The 24,412-nt window shown below is 31.4% G+C and overlaps 6 protein-coding genes across 11 annotated transcripts; 4 read left to right on the forward strand and 2 right to left on the reverse strand.

The window, feature by feature from the left end:
- Positions 1 to 3: 3 nt before the first annotated feature.
- Positions 4 to 1,326, forward strand: LOC128385719 (neuroguidin-like). The gene is made up of 3 exons (XM_053344615.1): positions 4 to 161; positions 241 to 628; positions 700 to 1,326. Exons 1-3 carry the CDS (start codon positions 147 to 149, stop codon positions 1,245 to 1,247), a joined length of 951 nt encoding a protein of 316 aa, XP_053200590.1. The 5' UTR covers positions 4 to 146; the 3' UTR covers positions 1,248 to 1,326.
- A 170-nt stretch (positions 1,327 to 1,496) lies between these two features.
- LOC128385720 (serine/arginine-rich splicing factor 3-like) lies at positions 1,497 to 4,049 on the forward strand. The gene is made up of 4 exons (XM_053344616.1): positions 1,497 to 1,798; positions 1,967 to 2,249; positions 2,351 to 2,446; positions 3,710 to 4,049. Exons 1-4 carry the CDS (start codon positions 1,654 to 1,656, stop codon positions 3,891 to 3,893), a joined length of 708 nt encoding a protein of 235 aa, XP_053200591.1. The 5' UTR covers positions 1,497 to 1,653; the 3' UTR covers positions 3,894 to 4,049.
- Positions 4,050 to 5,258: 1,209 nt separating this feature from the next.
- LOC128385715 (glycogen synthase kinase-3 beta-like) lies at positions 5,259 to 8,719 on the reverse strand. Of its 5 annotated transcripts, XR_008324823.1 has the most exons (8): positions 8,534 to 8,718; positions 8,145 to 8,425; positions 7,669 to 7,910; positions 7,472 to 7,578; positions 7,163 to 7,368; positions 6,897 to 7,086; positions 5,728 to 6,223; positions 5,259 to 5,516 (listed from the first exon to the last, which is right to left on the reverse strand). XR_008324823.1 is itself a non-coding variant. In XM_053344610.1 (7 exons), the coding sequence occupies exons 1-7, from the start codon at positions 8,541 to 8,543 to the stop codon at positions 5,994 to 5,996; spliced, it is 1,260 nt and encodes a 419-aa protein (XP_053200585.1). In that variant the 5' UTR covers positions 8,544 to 8,719; the 3' UTR covers positions 5,259 to 5,993. The 5 variants fall into 5 exon arrangements, 4 of the variants coding, with proteins under 4 accessions (XP_053200585.1, XP_053200584.1, XP_053200587.1 ...); XM_053344610.1 differs by having other exon boundaries at positions 5,259 to 6,223; positions 8,151 to 8,425; positions 8,534 to 8,719; XM_053344609.1 differs by having other exon boundaries at positions 5,259 to 6,223.
- Positions 8,720 to 9,465: 746 nt separating this feature from the next.
- Positions 9,466 to 13,015, forward strand: LOC128385694 (integrin beta-PS-like). Its single transcript, XM_053344583.1, has 5 exons — positions 9,466 to 9,683; positions 9,759 to 10,251; positions 10,313 to 10,568; positions 10,623 to 12,137; positions 12,205 to 13,015. Exons 1-5 carry the CDS (start codon positions 9,614 to 9,616, stop codon positions 12,268 to 12,270), a joined length of 2,400 nt encoding a protein of 799 aa, XP_053200558.1. The 5' UTR covers positions 9,466 to 9,613; the 3' UTR covers positions 12,271 to 13,015.
- A 4,575-nt stretch (positions 13,016 to 17,590) lies between these two features.
- On the forward strand, positions 17,591 to 20,338 carry LOC128385695 (probable arginine--tRNA ligase, mitochondrial). Of its 2 annotated transcripts, none has more exons than XM_053344584.1 (9): positions 17,591 to 17,742; positions 17,860 to 18,056; positions 18,137 to 18,335; positions 18,412 to 19,039; positions 19,110 to 19,244; positions 19,300 to 19,427; positions 19,497 to 19,677; positions 19,744 to 19,920; positions 19,994 to 20,338. In XM_053344584.1, the coding sequence occupies exons 2-9, from the start codon at positions 17,889 to 17,891 to the stop codon at positions 20,142 to 20,144; spliced, it is 1,767 nt and encodes a 588-aa protein (XP_053200559.1). In that variant the 5' UTR covers positions 17,591 to 17,742; positions 17,860 to 17,888; the 3' UTR covers positions 20,145 to 20,338. The 2 variants fall into 2 exon arrangements, with proteins under 2 accessions (XP_053200559.1, XP_053200560.1); XM_053344585.1 differs by having other exon boundaries at positions 18,140 to 18,335.
- On the reverse strand, positions 20,225 to 20,984 carry LOC128385696 (uncharacterized). Its single transcript, XM_053344586.1, has 3 exons — positions 20,815 to 20,984; positions 20,637 to 20,731; positions 20,225 to 20,524 (listed from the first exon to the last, which is right to left on the reverse strand). Exons 1-3 carry the CDS (start codon positions 20,830 to 20,832, stop codon positions 20,314 to 20,316), a joined length of 324 nt encoding a protein of 107 aa, XP_053200561.1. The 5' UTR covers positions 20,833 to 20,984; the 3' UTR covers positions 20,225 to 20,313.
- Between the last annotated feature and the right edge of the window lie 3,428 nt (positions 20,985 to 24,412).

Genomic DNA, 24,412 nt, shown 5'->3' on the forward strand with positions numbered 1-24,412 from the left:
TCCAAATTTCGACTCACATGTTTTTCATTAAATCGTTTCAATGTTTTGCTGACACTTGATTTGTTTTCTTAATTGTTTATTGTTAATTTCTAATTTAATTGTTTGTTGATCGTTTACTCTGATTGATCTCATTGAATGTGGATTAAATGGATTCTGAGAAAGTGAGTACTGGCTCCATAAATTTGTGATTTTCTTTTGTTAATTTATGTTTTTCATTTGTTGTTTTGTTTTCATTTCTAGGAAGTTGATTTGTTGATTAAATATTTTAATGAAATTGCTGTTGACTCGTCTTCTTGTCGTAAATTAATTGAGACCATCACTGCTCGAATAGAAAATGGTGAATTGAATATGGATTATGGTAATGATTTTCTTAGAGTTCGGAACCAATTATTAGTTGGTTATATTACAAATTTAACTAGACTGATTCAAGGAAAATGTTCTGGTCAACAATTGGAATCTAATCCTGTTGTTGATCGATTAACTCAATTAAGAGTTTATATAGAAAAGGGTCAAAAGATTTACAAGAAAATGAGCTACCAAATTGAGAAAATTTTATCTTTTGGTAAAAATATTGATGATAAATCAAATAATCCATTGGTATTTAAACCCGCGCCTCATAATCTTTTAGGTGAGTTTTGTTATTTATTGATAACTGGTTCAAGAGAATTTTAAATTCAATTTATTTTTATCCTATTGTAGATCTTGAAGATGAAGACGGTGGATCTGGAGGAGAAGATGACGAAGATGAATACAATCAATCAGCATCGACCTCTAAGGGAACCCGTCGACCTAAAGTTAAATCAAATGTTTACATCCCTCCAAAAGTTGCTGCAATGATGTATGATGACGACGAATCAGCTGAATTGGCCAAACAAAAGGCCATAGAAAAGGCCAAAAAGAGAGCCTTATCCAGTAATATTATTCAAGATTTACGACGGGAGTACGACGAGGGACCGGAAGAGATCAAATCAGGATCTTCTAGGAAGAAAAAGATTGAGAGAAAATTGAATGAGATAAAAGACTTTGAAGAAGAAAATTTCATCCGAGTTACTTTAAGCAAGAAAGACAAGAAAAGCCTTAAAAGACCAACAAACGCAGGAAACAGTCTCGTAGATGAGGTGACAAACTTTGGTGACACATCGTTTTTGACCTCAGAAAATCCTGGACAATCAAATTCATCAAATAAACACAAATCGATCAAAAGGAAAAAAGTAGGAAAAAAGAAGTTCAAGAAATTCAAGAAGTGAATCTATTTCTAATCCTTTGTTATTTTTACAACAAACGTTGACTTAACTATGGAAATTAAATGTTTTTTTTCACCATAAATTGCGAAAACTATTATTAAAGTTGAGAATTAAAAGTTTTTATTTTCTCCAAATAGAATATGACTGATCTATTTCGAAAAAAGCGCTTAAAAGGAATTGATACTTTGTTCTCTTCTCTGATTGGCTTATGCGAATTTAGATTTTCTCTCTTTCTTTTTGTTTCTCTTTCGCTTCTTTCTTTAAAGGCTGTGACTTGATTCTATTAAATTCTTGGTCTTTTTGTCCTTTGTTTTGTCAATTTTATCTTCATCTTCGGTGATCTTTATTCTTATATTAATTTTAACTGTTCCTTTGAAATTTTACCACATTGGCGCAAATCAACAGTATCATGGCTAAAAGTCACAAAGATTGGAATTTAGCTTGTAAAGTTTATATCGGTAATCTGAGTGAGACCACATCAAGAGCTGAAGTAGAAAATGCATTCGCTTGGTATGGGCCCTTGAAAAATGTTTGGGTCGCAAGGAATCCACCCGGTAAGTGGCCATTTTCTCCATTAAATTCTGTTCTTTTCGATGAGTTACTATCTATTTTGATTGATTGGCTTGTTGTTTACTCGTCAATGCTGTTTATCTATAAAAGGAGCACATGATTAACCTATTGTTTTATCTTTTCTTTTATCTTCTCTATTGATTGTGTTTTAGGTTTTGCTTTTGTTGAATTTGAAGATAGTCGTGATGCTGAGGATGCTTGCCGGGGCTTAGATGGAACCAGAATTGGCCCTTCAAGGGTTAGAGTAGAAATGTCACATGGTAAGTCAAGGCGTGGAGGACCTCCCGGTGCACGACGTCGTGGAGGTGGCGGTGGAAGAGGAGTTCCTTTTGACAGAGGAGATGCTCATGATATTAGAGATGTCAGAGAAGTGCGAGATAGCCGAGAACCAAGAGAACCTAGAGAGCGGCGTGATCATGGCATTGAACCCAAAAGGTAATGATAGTAAATTTTCAGTTGTAAATCTATTAATATAATACTTCATTATCGATATGATCGAGTTTTATTAATGTTGTTTTCTTTCTCTCTATTTTTAGGCGGCGTGAAGAGCCTCGTCCATATCGAAAGTCAAGATCCGTTAGTCGTTCCCCATCTCGATCCCCATCACGATCATTTTCCAGATCTCGATCAAGGTTTGTTATCTCTTTAACTTAAAAGTGTCTTTTTTATTCATTTTGCTGTAAAGGTAAAATCGACTAAAAAAGCTTACACCCAAGACTGTTTTTCCACAGTCCGAAAATGTTAACAACACATTTGGAATATTACTAGATTTTTTATCTTAGTTTTATTTCTATTTTTGTTTTAACCATTTTTTATACCATAACATTAACTTGAGGTTTATTATGATAATATTATTGCAGAAGCTTCAGCACTTGAAAATCATCATCTCATCATTATCATCTTGATAGTTGAATATCTGAAAAATGAATATGTTGAGTCCTATTCTCTCATCTGACCTAAACGTTGTGAGAAACAATCAACCATCGACATCCTACTTTGTTGCCAGCAGATCAGGCGGAAACCTAAATAAGTGTTTTCAACGATCTCGAAAAAAAAATTAACCAACATCAGTTTCATCATTTGTTTATTGCCTTGTGGGTGTCCCTTTTTTTTCCAACACAAATTCACAACCAAAATGCTCACGAATGCACCAAACAAAAGATCAACTTATAAAGTTACATGAGTCAAAGTAAAAACGACCAAGTCTAACCCTTTTTCTTAGATTTGGATTACTTATTGACACCCATCAGCATGACATTGTATTGATTCAGGCATCAATACAATCAATGAGATCTTCAGATCTTTGCTTTTATCATCAGCATCCTCAAAATCTTCAATCTTCTTCAAGAAAGAAAAACTTCATCTCATCACCAACCTTTTTGTTTTGTCTCCTCATCACTTCAACATCATCTTCTAAATTGACTATTTTCAAAGGGTTTCAAAGAAAAAATATCGATTATTCAAGAGAAAAAAAAAGTTATCAAGTCAAATTTAGTTTTTCCACTGCACTCACGGTATTCATCAACTTGACTTTCGAAAGTTTCAAAGCATCTTAATTAAAATCCTCATCCAAATTAATTGAGCTTCATCGTTAGATCAACTTTGTTCCACTAAGCATCTCTTCCCTTCTGTCGATGATAAGTATGGAATCAAAGGGCGAAAAGGCCGCTTCATCTCTATCCCTCTTTCTTTCCTGTTTTCATCTCCTTACCCTTCAACGATTAATTAACTAGCATCTCTAAACCTTTTCTCATCCATTTCATCTTTATTCATCTCATCAAAAACACACACACACAAACACCATCATCATCTTTCCATCTTACGAAATTGAAAGTGAACATCATCATAATTTGTTTATTTCTCCTCTACTTCTTTTTTCTCTCTGACATCAACAGATCACCAGCAGTTAGACGTAAAGGAACAGCTCGACATGTTCGATCAATTTCTAGAGAACGATCACGAAGATCACCACCCCCTGGATCACCATCTCCTGTTTACGCTCGATCACCACGTTCCAATCGATCTCCACAATCACCCCGATCACCCAGATCACCTCGATCTCCTCGATCACGGATATAAAAAAAATCTAATCAATGAAAATTTCATCAACAACAATAATAACAACAAAAACAACCACAGTGACAAAATAAAATCAGGAAAAAATGAAATTCAACCAATTAAAAAGTAAAAGCGTATTATCATTCAATGTAATTAAAAGAAATTTTTTAATTACAATTATTTCTCAATATGTTATAATATGTATTTATCAAAGAGGATTATTTGATTGGAGAAAATGAAAAGATTCATTTGTTTTGTTTACGATTTTTCTTGTTGATTTCAAAGGAAAATCAAATTATTACATCAAGATAGATTACATTGGGATTTAAACTTAACAAGGTTAATAAGCTAATTATAATTAAGCAGAAGAAGAAGAAAAAATGAAGATTAAGGAAGATTAAGGAAGAGAAGAAGAAAAAACAAAACAGAAAAAAAGACAAGAAAATAAGAAGAGATCACAGTTGAAGTGAAGCTGAAACTCGAAACAATTCAATAACAATTAGAATTGTTGATTATAATTTATAGGCTTTAATTTGCTATTAATAAGCAAATTGATTTAAACACGAAAGCCAACATGGAATCAGCACAATCATTTGTAATTAACCAATAATAATTATCACCTCATTTAGTCCGTTGATGTTGTTGCTGTTTTGATGCTGGTTGATGTTAATTGTTGTTCTTTCAATTTCTCTAAACTTTAATCATCAAGATTAGCGGAAAAGGTAATTGATTGTTGGCAGTTTCTCATCAACAAGCTGGTCTCATTAATCAATATTTTTAAAGCTTCTATTAAATGGTGAATCTGTTTTATGTTTAATCCTTTTCCAGATAATTTGATGATATTATGTTTCTTTTGCATGGCTATTTTGTAATTTAATTATATTAATCGAGTGGTGGTTGTTGTGGTAGAGGTGGAGAAGAATATAGTTTGAGAGAGAGAGAGAGAGAGAGAGAGAGAAAGATGTAACAATTAACACACAATTTTCCAGTGTTAATCATTTACTTTTCTAACATGACTTAATGGTTACCTTTCAATAAGGAGACAATTCTTTACACAATTATAACTCTCCGTTAATTGTTGATGATGAGAGGATGAAAATGATGATTTAAGATTGTGATGTGTTGATGATGATGTGTAGTTTTTAGATGATGACGATGATTGTTGATGAAAAATGATGATAATCAAAGTTAATTGTTGTGATGTTGTTGATTGAATACAATGTTCAATGGTAACTAGAGTATAATATCAATTAATGGACAGGTAATCAACTAATCATAAAGTAACCGATATAATCCTTATGTGATTTTGTTTGTTTCATCATTTTAAATCAGTCTTGGGGAGATGATGATGATGATGATTACCCTACAATTTGAGCCCAATAACAATCAGTGTGAGATGATGATGACAATTTTAATGTGATGAATATACTTCAAAGTATTTTATCCATAATAATCAGTCAACATTCGTGTCTTCCGATTCAACGTGTATTTATAAAGTAATAATATGCAATCAGCATCAAGTGTGTGTGTGTTTTAGTTTTTTAGTGAGTGTTATAAGTATAATATCATATATGGTGTATGTATATTTATCTACAGAAGCATCTCGGCTGTTCCTCTGCTTTCTTTTAATTAAGTTATAATTATCTTCGTCAAGCCGTTAATATTTTCATTGTTTTTTGTTATTTTTTTTGTTTCATTCCAATGTAACGCAACAGAGAGATAGAGAGAAAGAGAGAAAGAGAGGGAGAGAGAGGAAAAAAGAAAAAGAAAGTGATGAAAAGAAAGAAGAGAGAGAAAAGAAAATTAGAAAGACTAAAATGCTCGGCAAAGGCATTTTCATCTTCATTTATCATACTTTTTCGGATCATTATTATTTTAATTACTCGTTGGCACCCAAAAGCGTTATTACCAATATGGGAATTTTATATCTTGATTCCTTGTATATATTTTGGTTGTTGATAACAATGTTGATGACAAATGATGACGATAGGATGAAACAGATGAGACGATGAAGGATGATGAAATTTTGGAGGTGATAGTGGTAATGATGGTGTTTTAGTTTATGTTGTGTGTGGTTTTTTAATGTATGTATTAATGTGTGTGTGTGTGTGTTCATGATGATTATGATGATTTAGAGGAAGCATCACCACTTGGATTTAGGTCTTGAGAGCTTGTACTGGTGGGTATGTTTGTCATCACGGTTGAAACACTGGTTGAGTCGGTTGGTGTTATGTCCGCATTACTTGATGATGTCGACATTGTTGAACCAGAAGTTGACACTGGTAAACCACCAGAGCCTCGTACATGGGGAGGTATGAGTTTTGTGTTCAGCGCAGGCTGAATCTTCAATTCTGTAATGAGGTAAGTTGAGTATTATTCTAGTTTTTGTTTACCATTAAGCTTTTTGCCAACATTCAAGCAATACATATGAATATAAATAATATAAGGAAGAAAATAAACGAGGAAAAGAGGAGACAAAAAATTATGGTGAAAGAGAGGATAAGTGAGAAGGAGAGAGAGAGAGAGAGAGAGAGAGAGAGAGAAATGGAGTAAAAATCGTGAATGCGAAAAATGATTAGAGAGAGAGAGAGAGAGAGAGAGAGAGAGAGAGAGAGATAAAATTAGGAAATGAAGGCAAATAGATAAGTAAAAGAAAAATGAAAAAAGAACAGAATTTAGATAAGATGTAATCAATTAAAATTAAAACACTAAATTACTGAGCATAAAACCCGATTGCAGAAAAATAAAATAGAGATTTTGTTTTTCTGATAGATTGAAAAAAAGATAATTAATTGAATGTTAATTAACTCAAATACACTTCTGATTTAAAAAAGAAGGAAGAGAGAAAAATTTACAAATATCATTCCAAGGAAAACTGAACATATTAAATTTATATAACTAATTAGAAAAAAGAGTTAGGATAAAGGCTAATTCGTAACGAGAACAATCAATAAGAGAAACAAGGCAATGTTGAGAAGACGTATCTTGGGTGTAACAAGCTAATTTATGACTAAAGATTCATACCATGTTCAGTAAAATTGAAAAGTGGAGGTAATTCACCAGATTTAGTTTGTGGTTCGAAATTGGGTCCTCGTATTTCATCAAAAAAGTGATGAGCACAAGCTTGTAAAGGCGTAATCCGTTGTGATGGTGTGTATTCTAGTAGTTTAGAAACTAGATCAATTGCTTCGGGGGGTGTTCGAACTCTAAAAACCTGAAGGAAGAAAAGAAAAGTAAGAAAAATAAATAAATAATGACCGAATAATTAATATTCTGGGATTTGATTGCACCTTTATAAATACCTTTTGCCAAGGATGAGCTTTAATTTGAGGGAATCTGAACTCTGTGTAGTTGCGATTCATTTCCTTTATTTGCTCTTTCGTTGGTGTACCAAGAACTTTGATTATCTCAACAAGCTGATCAACACCAGAATCACCAGGGAAAATGGGTTGTCCAAGAATCAATTCGGCCAATACACAGCCTGCGGACCACACGTCTAAGATAGTAAAGTGATGGATTAAGAGGATGAGTAGTCAAGTCAAAATATAATCAAGATAAAATGTGATGCAGGATTAAAGATGTGAAAGAGTAAAGCTTACCTATCATGGTTGTGTAATCAGTAGCACCGAATATCAACTCCGGGGCTCGATAATAACGAGAGCAAATGTAAGAAACATTTGGTTCACCAACGACAAGATGTTTTGCACTGAAGATGAAAGAAAAAAATGACAGAATTTACATTAAACATTGTGACAGAAAAAAAAGCTTTCTAACCAAATAGAAACTAATCTCTTACCTTCCAAAATCACAGAGCTTAAGTACCGCAGTTTCTGGGTGCAAAAGCAGGTTTTGTGGTTTAATATCGCGATGACAAATTCCTAAAGAATGGATGTATGCTAAGCTTCTGAATAGTTGATACATGTACAGTTTTATGAGTGACATGTTAATTGGTATTTTCTGTTTGCTGTGATGCCTTGCAACTCGATAAACCGTCTCGGGGATATATTCTAAAACCAAGTTTAAAAAAATTTCGTCTTTCTACAGAAGCCAATGTGCACCAAAGACAAGGAAAGCAGTAGTCAACCAGATGAAAGAGAATGAGAAAAGGTTGAAAGAGCAGAGAGAAAAAAGGTTATGATTAGAATAGAACCAATAAAGGGTATTATGAAAATCATTATATTCTACAGTCCCTACTAAACAGGTCAGGTAGTTGAAGTATAATGATTGTAAATATCGAAGGAAAATCTAAAAAAGGAACTGCTACTAATATACCTTTACCTTTTCCCCAGATGTATAAAAGAAGTATTTTAATTTAACGACATTACAATGGTCCAGTCTACGCATAATTTGAAGCTCTCTATTTTTGAACCTCTTGTCTTGCAACACTTTCTTTATGGCAATCATTTCACCAGAATCGAGCTTAGCAGAATATACCACCCCGAAAGAGCCATTACCAATAACTTTTGAATTGGAATATTGAATGGGTACAGGTCGATCAGATCCTTGGCCTGGAGTCGCGAGAACCGTTTGCTTGTCTTCCTTATCTGAGTTACCTGGAGAGGGAGAGAAAAAGAGAGAGAGAGAGAATATGAAAAATTGATTGAAGGAGAGAAAGAGAGCTAGAAAGAGAAGAAGCAAGAGAAAGGTGGAGAGAAATTTACCTTTATCCATGATAGTGTTGATTTCCGTCAATTTGGTAAGATTTTCAAGAGGACAAGGTGATCACCTGAGAAAAGAATAAAATTGGCAGAGAAAAAAAGGACCGAACACCGAAAAAAAAGACCAAAATAGTAAACAGAAAGCCACTGCCTCAATATAATATTGAAAATATAACGAAAAGAAATAAAAAAGACAGAGAGTCAAAATCCCAATTCGCATAAACCAATCAGAGAAGAGAAGGAGTATAACTTCTTTTAGCGCGCGCTTTTTGAAATTCCAAAGATAATCAATTCTTTTCCAATTCTTTTTTCCATTTCTATTAATTTCTCATTTCGAATTGATAAATTCTATTTCTCTCATTTTGCAATTTTGTCGAAAATCTTAGGAATCATGTTCGTCAGTTGAAAAAACCACTTCCATTATTTTGAAAGAAAAAAAATGTAAATCGTTTTGAATTAAAAGTCTTTCGAATCCTTGATGATTATGATTAATCCAAACGAGTTAAATTGTTTTAATTTAAAGGAGATTAAGAATCGATGATAATTCACCAAATTAAAGCGATTAAAGCGAATTAATTTATCTTAAGAAATCGAGAATCTGAATGGAATAAATTAGAACTTGAAACTTTTTTAAATTTACACAAGTTTATTTTTCTAATTTGACCTATTCGATATAATTACGATTAACATTGGTCATTTAAAATCATTCATTCATTTTGTTCAACTCTCTCATTAATTGTTGACTGATAACAATTTGAATGTAATATTAGAATGACAGTTACGAATGTGTAGAAAGTGATTGAATGAATTTGATGAATTTGATGAAAAACTCGTTGATTTCCTGTGACTTTTTTAATTCTGTTTCCTTTTTAGTTTAGCATAAAGATGAAAAGATTATCGTAATTAAAATGGTTCAAATAAGCTGGAAAAGGAGATAGAAATTAATTCTATCATTTGAAAAGCTCACAAATCAACGGAAATGTTTAACCAACTCTTCGTATGTTATTAGGTGTAAATTGTTACACTAATTACACTGTTTCTGATTCCATAGTTGATATTGGTCATCTTGTCGATTAGCTAACAATGTATTCATCTAATTTCTCACTGATAATATTTCATTTACTCTTGTTAACAATTCAACTTGTCCACAGTGGTAAGTTTACCTTTGATTTGATCAACTACAAGTTCAAACAATTAACTTTTTTGCTCCTATTGATTTCAATGTTAGATATTTGCTCCGCTGGACTAACCTGTGGTCAGTGTATTACCCTGAGCTCTGATTGTGGCTGGTGCAGTGCCGATAATTATCCTAGTTCACGTTGTTCATCAATAACCAATCTAATTAAATCAGGCTGTTCAAATAGATCGATTGAATTTCCAACTAACAAACTCGAAATTAAAATTAATCAAGAATTGAGTAGGATCAAAGTGGCCACTAAAAATGAAGCGATTCAGGTGAAACCTCAACATATTAAATTAGCTTTAAGACCTCATAAAGTGGAAACAATTAACCTTTACTATCGACAAGCAGTTGATTACCCAGTTGATTTATACTATTTAATGGATTTATCTAAAACCATGAAGGCTCATAAAGAGACATTAGCTACTCTTGGCAATGAATTAGCTCATCAGATGAGATTGATAACCAAAAATTTTCGCCTTGGTTTTGGTTCATTCATAGACAAAAGTATTCAACCTTTTACCGATTCTAATCCCCAGAAGTGAGTTAATTGTTTGGTTGATTGTCGATTCAAACTAATCCTAATCGTTACCTCTCATCAGATTAAAAAGACCATGTGAAGATTGTGCTTCTCCGTATGTGTTTAAAAATAGAATGTCACTCGACACTGACACCGATAAATTCACCAAACTTGTCGAGGAAAGTCCAATATCTGGAAATATCGATGGCCCTGAGGGCGGATTCGACGCCATCATGCAATCAATTGTTTGTCGAAATCAAATTGGTTGGAGACAAGGGGCAAGGCATTTGCTAATTGTTACAACTGATGCTGGTTTTCATCATGCTGGTGATGGAAGGGTAAGTTAAATTACAATGATTAAAATGATCTAATTATTGCTCTGCTCTAATTAGCTCGCAGGTTTAATCAAGCCCAACGATGAACAATGTCATTTGGATTCAAATGGTTTCTATGTTGAAGGAAACAATCAGGATTATCCATCGATTAATCAAATAGATTCGGTTTCTCAAGATAATAATGTTCATATAATTTTCTCAATTGCTGAGAATCGGATTGCTCCTTATGAGAAGTTGATTAAGAAACTTAAATCCTCCAGTTTAGCACAATTATCTAGCAATTCATCAAACATAGTTGACATTATAAAAGGAGAGTATAAAAAAGTGACCTCAAGTGTCCAGTTAGTGGCAAATAATTCCGAGTACCTTTCATTGACCTATTATTCCGCTTGTTTATCGTCAAAAGAAGGTGAAAGGTCAACCGATTCGAACCTTCGTCGAACTCAAGTATGTGAAGGTCTTCAGGTCGATTCTCAGGTCATGTTTAAAGTGAAGATTGAACTATTGTCTTGTCCTAAAAAAGTTTCCGATCGACGAGAAATAATCAAGATTAGTCCACTGGGATTGGAGGAAGGATTAATTGTCGAGGTGAATATGATATGTGATTGTAATTGTGATCGTAATCAGATTAAATCAGCGGATCAATGTAACGGTAAGGGAACTCATTCCTGTGGAATATGTAATTGTAATCAAGGTAGTTATGGTTCTCGGTGTGAATGTGACGCTCATGATTCCCGTTTGGTGGACGATAGTAAATGTTACTCCAACGTTAACGATACTAAACCATGTTCGGGTCGAGGTAATTGTATTTGTGGTCAGTGTTCATGTTTCCCTGTTGCTGGTCATTTTTATTCTGGTGAATATTGTCAATGTGACGATTTAGCTTGTGACTTTTATCAAAATCAATTGTGTGGTGGACCAAACAGAGGAATGTGTAGGTGTGGTAAGTGCTCTTGTGCTGACCTTTACTCTGGGTCAGATTGTGGTTGTCCACTTTCAAATTTAACTTGTATTGACCCAACCAATGGATTAACTTGTAATGGTCGAGGTAATTGTGTTTGTGGTTCGTGTTCATGTAGTTCAAACCAATACACTGGACCTTATTGTGACGAATGTCCAACTTGTCCTGGTCAATGTCCACTCTACACAGATCTGGTTGAGAGTCAAATATCCAATGGAACAATTAGATTGACCACAATAACCAAATCTAATGTGATTCATTCAACTTTGGTCAACAATTTAATCATGAATCCTGGTGATAAAAGATGCCAATTTATTGGTCACGATAATTGTGCTTACAGTTTTATTTATAATTACGGTGGTTTATCATCAATGTCTCAAACATCAAATATAAGTAATCGTCAACCAGAACAATTAGTAATCATTAAAATCTCACGTAATCGAGTCTGCAAACAACCAATCAATTTATCAGCTTATATCGTTGAATATATTGGCTCAATTGTGATCATCGGCTTAATTACACTTCTAGTTTGGAGGTTAATTACATTCATGATTGACCGACATGAGTATCAAAAATTTCTCAAAGCTTGTGCTAACATTGACTTTCCAGAGGTAAATCACTACAACAATTAAACCTTAATCAATCCATCTAATTATCTTATTATCTATCTAATTACAGAACCAGAATCCACTATTCAAACCATCAACATCTAAATTTGAAAATCCAGCTTATGATGAATCTTAATCCTGTTGATTAATAGTCTCAACCAAATCGGGAACTCAGAAAATCATTAATTGTTTCAATGTCTTTCTATCTGTTGCTGGTTTTTACATTGAATTAAAAAGAGATGATGTAAATGGATTGGATTGAGATTAATTACTAAATTAATTGTTTATGACCAAATTAACGAAACGAAAAGTTGTCACATCCGTAAACGAAATCGTCAAATGAACCAAATGAAAACTCTCAGAATAGAATAATATAAATAATTAAATCGAGAAAAAGAAAATCAACTTTCTTCAGTAATTCACAATTCTCATGATGAACATTTAAGTCCAAACTTCCGTTCCAAGAGATATTTTTATACACTTTATATATAAAAAGTTCTGATATCGCACCGATTATAAATGTACCCTGTTTGATACAGAAAGCGAAAAGTTGATTTAAAATTCAGAAGACGATTCTGATGATTTAATTTTCTTAATCAACTCGCATCAAGTAAATTAAAAAAAAAAGGATAACCTCTTAATCTCATCAACAATTTAATACATAAATATTAATAATACACATCAAACTGAGAGTTGGTTATAATATTTGGGTAAAAAATTGAGTAGATTAACAATCGCGAAAATAATACTAATCATCATCATCTTTAATCAACCAACAATCAACAAACAATCAACAAACGTGAACACAAATAATCAATTTCTAACCAAACCAGTTTTCTGGTTAATTTTTAATTTCACTTTTCCTACTAATGATTAAATCACCATTAAATTATAATAAATTAATCTGGTCAGTTGGTTGGACATTTTATGAAATACAAAAAAAAATTAACTAATGGTCAACGAGAAAGTTGTTAATCAAGTAAATTAGTTAATGATTAACAATCAACCATAAAGGAAACAGTTAAACTTTATGAATGAAATGAAAAATGATAATCATGTTAATCACAAAAATCAATCAAATAAGTAAAACAATTTCAATATTATCACCTAATCATGATATTTAGTCACCAACAATCAATTCTCGAGTATTGATATAAACAAATAATGTGAAATTTAATCACAATTAAAAAGGAAAATCAAGTTTTCCTTTATAATTTAAACAACGAAAACAACACTTCCCATTATCCCGCCTTCGTCGTCTCTTTAATAATTTAAATTAAACAATTTAATTTGATTCTAATTACTTAAAGGTAAATAGAAACGAAAACCTGTCCAATGATTAAAGTCTCACTCGATTACAATCACGATGATTAACTTTTAATTCACTCGTTCAAATGTTGGACATTATTAGTTAACTTTAATGTCTCTCACGGAAAAGTATCAAACTAAATCAAACGATTAGTGATTAACTTAATTCCCTTGTTTCTATCCAATTGTTATTGTCAATTAAATTGTTTCTCCACTAATTGTGATAATCAATAATCAATTTTTTTTTATCTTATTAACAGTTAATTGTGATAATATTTTAATATTCACACAATTGTTGGGACAAAAAAAGTTATATTATGAGTTAATGGTTAACACTTTCAACTGAATTTAAATTAACAATTGACAATCAATTTAAATACTTCACAGTTTGTGATCAATTTTCTCATCAGCTTATTTCCAATTTAAATCATCTTAATCAACTTTGATTTACTTTTCGATTCTCTGATCGCAACTTTTTTTTCATCTCAATCATAACAATTTAGATGAAAACTCTTACCCTGATTGTTTCAAGTGCTCATTGTGATTCATCACCTAATTTAATTGTTGAATCACTTACAACGATTGTAAATGTTAATCGCGTTTCACTGGTTCATTGTGTTAATATTAATCAACGGTAACAATTGATATTCAATTGTAATTAATGAGATTTTTGGTATCCAGAATTGCCCGAAAATAAAGTTAATTTAACACAATTTGGAGCAAAAAAAGAGAAACCAAATCAAGAATTAAAAATTTTCTCATCTTATCTTCATCTTGATCAGAAAACAATCATTATCATCTTAATCATCTTGCTGCTGCTTTTTATGAATTCTTAAAATAAACACTCGATGATCAACTAACTGTGAATAACTGTTCCGTGGTCAGTATCATCCTCATCATCATTTTAATCAACAATTTAAACTCCACCTCAAGTGATCAGTTGAAACTTTTTTTCGGGTAAACATCTCGATCCTTTGCTAATCATTCAAGAGTTAAACTTGATAATATTAATATTCAATTCGCAATTATATCAAGTATCAACCTCTTTTCCTTGTTTCCATTTTGTTTGATTGTTCATTGAATCGCCCGTTAGAGTTTTCCCCCCAACAATGTCCACTGAAACATCAGAGGATTTGGTTAAACGTTTAATGTCCGAGATTCGTGCTCATGGTAAAGCGATGGAAGCTTCGTCAACTCTTCCTTACGAGAGACGGGATTCAGGTCCAGGTCGTGAAGAGGTTCGAGATGTTGATATTTATGATAATAATGCCACTTTTGTTATTAGAAAACCCGTTGACCGTAAATCAGATCACACCTTTTTAACGGTAAATGGTCTGGCTAACGGTAAAGTATCTTCATCAGTTTATCAGAATAATAATCATCATCAACAACAAACTCCAATTTTATCAACATTTCTTTCTCGTCCACAATCAAATTCAATTTCAACTCCACTGACCACAACATCCAAATATACTGGACCCTCATTGACCACAACAACAATACCATCATCTTTTATCCCAACAACTTCACCTCTAACAATTAACAGGAATTACGTTCCACCTCAAATCATAGCGACAACTTCATCGGGTACGAATGGATTAACATCACAATTAACAACAATCGCCAATGGAAATGTTAATTTAATTAAAGGTGAAAGTGACGTCTCTTGTTATTCAAGTATTTCATCAACTGCTGCTGCTGCTACTGGTACCGATCAATTGATCCGAGGTTCTCGATTAAATCAAGTTAAAACATCAACTGGACAATTAATGTGTGACCAAACCAATGAACCTCCTCATTGTCCATCTTGTGGTGTCCATCTTGGTAGTTCAGATTCTGAGCAAGTCTCAAATGAATCATATACAATTCCCAATGGGATTAAATCGTCAAATCGTCCACACGGCAATGACCGTTTCCATCAATCAAATGGACACAGTGTAATTAAATGTGATCTAATTGGCTCACACTGTTCACCGGACGATCCGCCAAGATATAGTCCATGTCGATTGCAAAATGGTCAAGCCAATGGTTATCATCCTCATCCTCATCATCATCATCATCATCATTCTCATAATCCTCATCATTTACAGGAAAGAATTGGGTCAAAAGTAATTTTATCTCTTCCGAAAGTGCCTTTGATTAGTAAATCAAATCAACAAGGAGGTAAAAAGGTGAAAACAAAGACGCCATTAAAGTACATTAAAAAGGTTCAACGATGTCCTGGTTGTGCTGGTAAATGTTACATCGAACCAGTTCAACGGTCAGTTGGTCATTTGTCCCTCTCGACGGGTGACAATCAATTGTTTACACTTTATTGTCCTTCTTGCTCTAAAACTGGATTAGCTCGTTTTAAAGGTTCACCAGAAAATGGTAATTACTATTTAAATGGAACCATAGATAAACATTTAACATATTATTCGGCTTTACCTCGTCTATGGGACACGGAAATGTGGCATCGAAAACGGAAACGAGCTTCAATCAAAAAGAATGAGAAAATTTTAATTGTTTTCACTTCCATTGTTTCATTAATTATCTTCATCACTCTTACCTACCTTGGAGTAACTACTTTTCAAAAGATCACTCAACTTCCGAAAATTGGATAATCGCTCATTAGTTTTATCCACTATAAATATTGTTATAAATTTAATTGTAAGATGACCCGTTAATCTGTATAGAGAAAAATAATAAGAAAATTAAAGACAATTAGTGTTAATTATCATAAGAAAAGATTAACCTTTTTAATTTAGAAAATGATTTGATGTTTGTTTATATGTGAGAGCAATGGATTGACCATTAAATGGTTCTAATCATTTGCCAATATTAATTGGAAAAGATGATTATCTAATGACCGATACAAATTGTAATAAATGTAAATTGATTTTAATCGAAATTAATGTAATTTCTCATTTAATTGCTTCTCAAAAGTGTATCAGTTGAAAAATCAACAACAAAAAGAGAAACGGATAAAAAACATAATCAGAAAAAAAGAAATCAAATCTTACCTTTAAGCGGTAATTTGACCTGAAAAGTAAAAGTGAATTAGTAAATTATTGATTCTCTACGTTATTCCAGATGATTTAATTTCCCAATCGATTGTAATTAAAAGTGGATTAACTTGATGATTAAATATTAGCTAATTAAAAAGGAGAAACGAGAATCAAAAAGTAAATCATAAAATGATATCAGATTATTGGACAATCCAGATTAGTTTTAATTGTTGTTCCAGGCACAACAAGTCAACTTAAATTGTCTGAGACAAATTGTGATCAGTCACATGCTAATTAATTGATTTTATGATTTTCTCCATCAAGAACAAATTTAAGTCAAAATGGTCACCGATTCGTTCGGGACCACCAATGATCGCGTTCAATTATATCGATCGCACATCGAGATGTAATTATCGTATTATCATCTTTGCATTAGGTTCTTGGATCTGGAATCGACTCAACGTTTTACTTTCATAATGATTCACGATTTCAGGAACTTAATTCGATTCGATCCGGAAATTTTCTGAGATTATCTCAGATGATCTTGATCATGAGACAGAATGAAGAAAGATATTCATCAAGAACAGATCGATTTGACCCAAGGTCAGTTGATATTTTCTCGAGTCTTTAACAAAGTAATTGATGCAAATGAAGTTCCAAATTTGTTCAGTTCCTTTTCCATCTCGACAAACCAAATGAACATCGAGCACCCAAAGATTACCAAGAACAGATTATCTCATCTTCACATTTGAAACCAGAATTATAATTCATCGATCAACGATCACTGTTATTAATATAGAGACAAACATAGTTAGTTTTCCGAGATATTCACAAGATTCATGATCCATTTATCGATTGGAATCCAAATTACCTGAAATCTTTACCGACCAAACAAGTTACATAATTTAATCCTAATCCTAATCTTAACCATCGGTCATTCATAATCAATATGATCAACACCAAATTCAAAATTCTTAATCCATACAAAGTAACATGGAATCGACAAGATCACAATTTCAACCTGCTCGCCGATAGTTGGAGACTTAATTGTAAAAGGAAAGTCAATTAACAAGAGTCAAAGCAATCAAAACAATAACAATTAAAATGTTGAAACAAATTAATTAATTTTCATCACTTCACCTGATTGGTTTTCACCATCAAGATAATTGTGACATTTAGACTCAGCTGATCTGCTCTGGCGGTTTGTTGGTTTATCATTTTTCAATTTTTTCTCGTGTTTTAATTAACTTAATTGTTGTTCATTTGTATTTAAACTTAATTGTTTTTTTGATAGTTAAGCTCCAAGTTAATCGGTAAGTACTCTAGAATCTTAATTAGATTCCAACAATTATGATTCTTTTTGATTTACTTTTCTATCTTCTTATTGTTTTGTGGTTGATTTTTTTTTTCTTTGTCTTTTCCTCAACCAGGTTTCTAATTGTTAATTATCTAATTTCTCATGACGACTCGAGCCTTACCAATTAAACAATATCTTACTGATTGGTTTCGTTCAAATCATTCACTTCGATTTAAATTCAAGACTTTACAATCTGTTAATGGTGAACTCTTATTGCGACCAACATTACAATCAAATGTTAATGATAAATTAGATTCTGATGCCGTTCAGGTGATTGTTTATTTTAAATTTCTTTTTTTAAATCGTCCGATTATTTAACTAATCAATGTTTATTTTATTTTCTTAATTAGAAGGTGATCTATCGTTTACCTCAAGAAGTTTCTTTCGTCGAGGAAGCGACAGTTGAAGATTCTAATGAAGGTCCTGTCGTTCAGTTAATCATAAAACGTGATGATTTTATCAACGATACGATAAATAAATTGCGTCATAATCTAGATGATTTTCCTAAAATTTGTGGATTAAATTCAAACGAACCAATTAGACAAATAAGTAGGTATTATTTACTATAACTATTACAATGTTTCTATTGTTTAATTGAGATTTTTTTCTCTTTTCTTTTTCTCAGTTGAATTTAGCTCGCCCAATATTGCCAAACCATTTCATTGTGGACATTTACGATCAACGATTATCGGAAATGCCTTAGCAAATATTAAAAGTTATCTTGGAAATGATGTGATTAGATTAAACTATCTGGGTGATTGGGGAACACAATTTGGATTATTATCTCATGGTTATGATCTGTTTGGAAATGAAGATGCTCTTAAATCTAATCCAATTAAACATTTATACGATGTTTATGTTAAAGCTAATCAAGTATCAGAAACTGATGATACTTTTAGTGAAGAAGCAAAATCCAAATTCAGATCAATGGAGTTAAATTGTAATGAACATGAGACCAGAAAGTGGACCCTATTCAGAAAATATTCAATGGATGAATATGATAAAATATATCGTAATTTAGGTATTACTTTTGACGATTTTCACTTTGAATCAATGTACAGTCAACTAGCTCATCACTGGATTAAACAATTAGAAACTCTTGGATTAACTGAAACGTATTCGGATGGAGGCAAGTCGATAACTCTTGAAGATTTGAAGAAAAAAAATCCCGATGATGATGAAGACGAAAACCAAAGTACCTTTACCAGAGTCATGTTGATGAAAAATGACGGCAGTAGCCTTTATATTAGCAGGTTATTAATTACAAGACTAATTTGGAAATTGTTCAAACTAATTAAATGTTTCATTCATCTTCATTTGCAGAGATATTGCCGCTGCTATCGACAGAATGGAAAAGTATAATTTCAACGAAATGTATTATGTCGTCGGAAAAGAGCAAACTGCACACTTTCAGCAACTTCGATCGATTCTATTGAAAATGGGCCACAATTGGGCAAGGTAACTTGTTGAACTGATTCGATTGTTATCAAAATAATTAATTGTCACGTTTCAGAAATCTTTTCCATGTGAGTTTCGGTCGAGTTATTGGAATGAGAACCAGAAAGGGAGAAGCTGTATTTCTACAGGATATTATTGATGAAGCTAAACAGAAATGCATCGAATCAACTTTAAAATCCAATAGTAATTTAATACAAATATAAATTGTAACAATCAAATCAATTTCTAAACTTTTTGTTTCATATTTTCCAGCAACCAAAAGTGATCCTAGTCAAATTGATCGATTGGCCTCAATTCTTGGATTGACTGCAATTTATACTTATGATTTAAAAATACCAAGAGGTTCAGATTATAAATTCAATTGGTCGAGTGCCTTAAATTTGAAAGGACAATCAGGAATTAGTTTACAATATGTTCACGCGAGGATACACAGGTAATACATTGTATTGATTATTCAATTTCTATACTAAGTAATTACATTCTTTTAATTTTCTTTTAGCATTGAAAAATTGTCCAATGTGGATCTCGATTTAAATACCCAGTTAAACATTGAAGCAATCGACGGATCTTTTTGGAATAAACTTTTAATTCATTTATCGCGATTTGATGATGTTCTCGATGAAACTTCTATGAGACGTGATCCAAGTATTTTAGTTCGATATTTAACCGGACTCAGGTAAGAAAACAAAGTTAATTAGAATCCATAACTTTTGTTTTCATTCAACTAATTTGTATTTTTCTTTTAACAGTAAATTTACTAATGGTTGTATAACGGTTTCCAAGGTGAAAGGAGAACCTAAAGAAATTGCTCAAACAAGATTATTAGTTTACCATTGTAGCAGAAAAATATTACAAAAAGGTCTCAATTTAATTGGATTAGAAGCCTTGGACAAGATATGAAATTAATCTGATTGGTGGTTGGAAAAGGAGATTAATCCCTCAAATATCATTGGAAATGAAGAGATTCGAGATTAATAATAGCCATAGTGATTTGGATTCTTTCAAGGAATAACCAGTCTTTTTTTTTCTTTGATACCAAAATTTATACAAGTTGATACATTTTCATAAATCAATTATCAATTTTCACCATTGAATCATATTCATCTAGCGCTTCGTTGAACTTATGCTTGATCACTTGACTAATTGAGAGTAAATCTTGAAGTCCTTGTTCAAATACTTGTAATCCTGTTGTTCCTTTACTGGCATGTGTCTGTATTTGCATGATCACCTTTCTCTCAGTTGGATGCGGAATTGAATAACCACAGAATTTAACACATTCACTAGAAAAAAAGATGGAAAGAGAAACAAATGAAAACACAATCAATTCCAAATGAATTTAAGTTGCTTCCTGATAAATGCTCTCATACTAATTATCCGAAACAATAATCTTACTTTTTCATGATAATATAACGCAAAGCATTTCCCAAAGTATGATCTTCGTCCATCATTTCGAGGGTCAAACAGTGTCCATCTTCCTCATTTCGAAGCTGAAAATCAATTGACAACAAAAAATTAACTTTCAAATCGTAAAACCAAAAAAGTGAACAAACAATTAGAAAAAGATACGAACCACTTTTAATTTAACCATAATTGACAAAGAAACAATTAGTTTACCCAAAGGAATGGAATTAAATTAACTTATACCAAGTAAATTATTTCGAAATGAAATTAAACAATTAGGAAAACAATCAAGAGACTTTGTTTACAAATTCAAATTCTTGAATTAAAAACACGCCGAGGGAGCGTTTGCTCATTACGATTCTCAAATTCTAATAACAAAGAATAAGAATCAAAATTAGTAAATTGTTTGGTTCTAATTACAACTTTTCTGTCCAAACTAATTAACCGAAAGAAAAGATTAACCTAGTCTCATAAATTACGAAAATGTTTATCAAGTATCAATAATTTTCCTCTAACAATCAACTTTTATCACAATTTGATTTGATTTAGTTGCAACGATTAACTATTAATTGTAACGCTAAAGTTTCATATCTAATATAATTAATGATAAACAACAAGTTAAATAATCAGTTATTGGCAAGATATTGGAAAATCATATCAAAATTAATTAACTGCTAAGAGATGAGCTGAAAACAAATTACCCAATAAACTAAATCAAGATAATGAATACAAACTGTAACAATCAATCATCAACTTACATCAATAATTAAATGTTTACAATAATTGAAATTTAATCATAGTGAATAGTTTTAGGATAAAATCAAAAGTGAATTGAAATCAGTAAAATAATTAAGGTAAACGTTAATTGTGATCAAGATGATTGTTGATTAAATTATCAATTTTCACAATTGTTGGACATTTACTGTTCAAACAGTGAAATGATTAAACAAACCAATTGATTAAAGTAAACAATTGTCCATTCAATTGTTATTAATTTATTCATTTTTCTCGTTCATGATTAACTTAATTGTATTACATTTACACAAAAGGGAAACAATAAATTTCACCGATCGCGATCAAATTGTTTGTCTTGGTGATTAAGGTTAGACATTATTATTTATATTTGAGTAACATATAGATAGATAATTTAATCACAATCAACACAAATAAGGTTAATTTAGTTTGATTAGGATTCTGTGTCATTTGAATTAACCAGCAAATGATTAACTAAATACCCTGAGGCGTAATAATCACAAAGGTGGTCAAGAAATAAGGACTAACCCTTAAGGTGACATAATTTTTATCCACTTACAAGATGATCAGATGATTATTTCATCTTATTCTTAATCATGATCAATACAATCAAACAATTTACGATCATTAACTATGCTAATATTGATTGGTAATAACAATTGGATTAAATATTGAACCATGTTAATTATGTTTCGGTTCAATTCAATTTTCAATTGTTGTTCATCTTAGTAATCAAATCAATCAAATTGTCATGTCATTCAAACCTCATCAATTCATGATAATTAAATTGTATTTTCATCCTTTTAATTAACATTAACTCTATTAATTAAGAACCGCGAATGAGTTAAATTGCTAACTAATTAAATCATGATCCCTCTTAATCAATTAAAAGTGATTAATTTTAAAATCCTATGTGATTGTATTTCAAATTACAATCAATTAACTACATTATCACAATCAATGAGAAACAATTGATCATAAACAATTAATCAAAGTTTCGTTAATTGTAATGATAAATATAATCTTTTTCCCTCATAGTTGGATAATAATTAATTTCCTAATCAAATCACATGGTCACAATTTAATCTGATTGTTGTAATCAATTCACTGCTAATAATTAGATTCAAATGATTCCAATGGGAAAGATTAACTTTAACAATTAGTGGATGATTGTAGTTGATTAAAAGTATCAAAGAAAACAAAGAGTAACAATTTGATATCAAATCTAATTGTGATTCCAGTCTTGATCAACTGATTAACTGTTTTAACCACAACAATTTATTAACCAAGTTTTATCTGGTTTGAGTTGATAAAAAAACTAAATCAAATCAAATAAGAAAACTTTTAAAGAGCAATTAAAAAGTTTTTTTTTTCTTTTTCCAAACTTAAAGTTAATACAAATTGTTAATTGTAAAGATTAAGAGAGTGGCTTTTAAATTAAATTGATAATAATAATAGTAATTATAATTATCATCAAAGATTAACCATTAAGTATCTAATCACGGAGTTTTCAATTACATTAATCCGGTTTCTTAATCACTGGAGACACATTTAATATTAGTTAATGGTTGAATTTATTAATTTGAAACCATTTGGTTCACTGATCAGTTTAATTTCTGGTAAGTTGATGAAAATTGAAACAATTTAACCACAATTAGATTTCGAGTTGAATTTTCAGTTATCATTTTGATTGTGATCCACAAAATTATCTGACAATTTCAACCTCAAGGTGTCAATATGAATGTAATCCACTGATTGTTAGCAATTAACAATTAATTAGCCACAATAAGTAAGCAGCAATTTAAATCTACTAATTGGATTAAGGTAAAGGATTAACTGTGATGCTCCGTTAATTGTTACGTGTTGATAATTTGTTTTGATGATGATTGGACTGAACATCAAGTCTTACTGACACATAATCATACAACAATTAACTGAAAAAATAAAGTTTAATCAAATGTAATCAACGTTACATATGTTTAAATCTGGATTAGTGATTATTAATGAACGGATTAAAGTGAAAGTTGATTTTTAATCCTTGATTCAATTTCCTGCTGAGCTTTAAGGTGTCATTTAAATGATCATCATGATGGTGATAATCTTGTCACCACATGAACAATAAACTGGACTGAATTTAATGAAATTTAAATTGCTATTCATTAATTATGATGTTTTCTCATGTAATTTAATGGAAACCGTGAAATTCATGTAACCCTCGGTACTTTTACATAGATTATCATCATTATCTTCATTAGAATCGATCCTCTTCATTTCCATCGTAATCATGATAATCATCATCAACTTCATCTTCCAATTAATGATCAGTATTTAAACCATTTTGTCAGATTTTCTTTCCCTCGAATCAATTTTAATCCGATTCCTTGAGCATCAATTAGTTTCTCCATTGATAATCTATTGATGATCATCCATCATCAATTACGACAACTCAACTTCATCATCCTCATCCTCATCTTATATCAACTTTCAAAATGAACTTGAAAGTTTTTTTCCAAACTTGATCAACTATAAATTCATTGATTAACTTGATTCAACACTTATCAACACTAATCACCGATTAACAATTAACCCAAGATAAATGATTTAGCATCTAAGAAAAAAAAAATCTAGCTGATCAATCAGTAATCCTAATTGTGATCATTTAATCATTTGTTCAGATAAATCATAGTTATTCAGTTAGATTATTGTTACTTTCAATTTCCAACTAATTGTTACCATAACTATTTTCTAATTAACCGATTAACTATCATCTTGTTTTGATTATCAAAAGTAATTCATCAATTTGTGATTTAAGATTAAAAGTCAAAGATTAAAGATAAAAAATAATCAATAGCTGATTACTTAAATTCATTCCTAATTAAAACGATGTCCATTGATAACACAATATAAACAAATCGTAGTTAAATAAGTCAGATTAGTTAATCAGTTGCTCTTGATTGAGATAATTAGTTAATCACTAAAAAAAAAGATTCCAATGATTCCTAATAGGTGGCGAT

The sequence above is a fragment of the Panonychus citri genome, unplaced genomic scaffold, assembly GCF_014898815.1.
Source record: "Panonychus citri isolate SS breed McGregor unplaced genomic scaffold, ASM1489881v1 Contig00050, whole genome shotgun sequence".
Classification (NCBI taxonomy): Eukaryota; Metazoa; Arthropoda; class Arachnida; order Trombidiformes; family Tetranychidae; genus Panonychus; species Panonychus citri.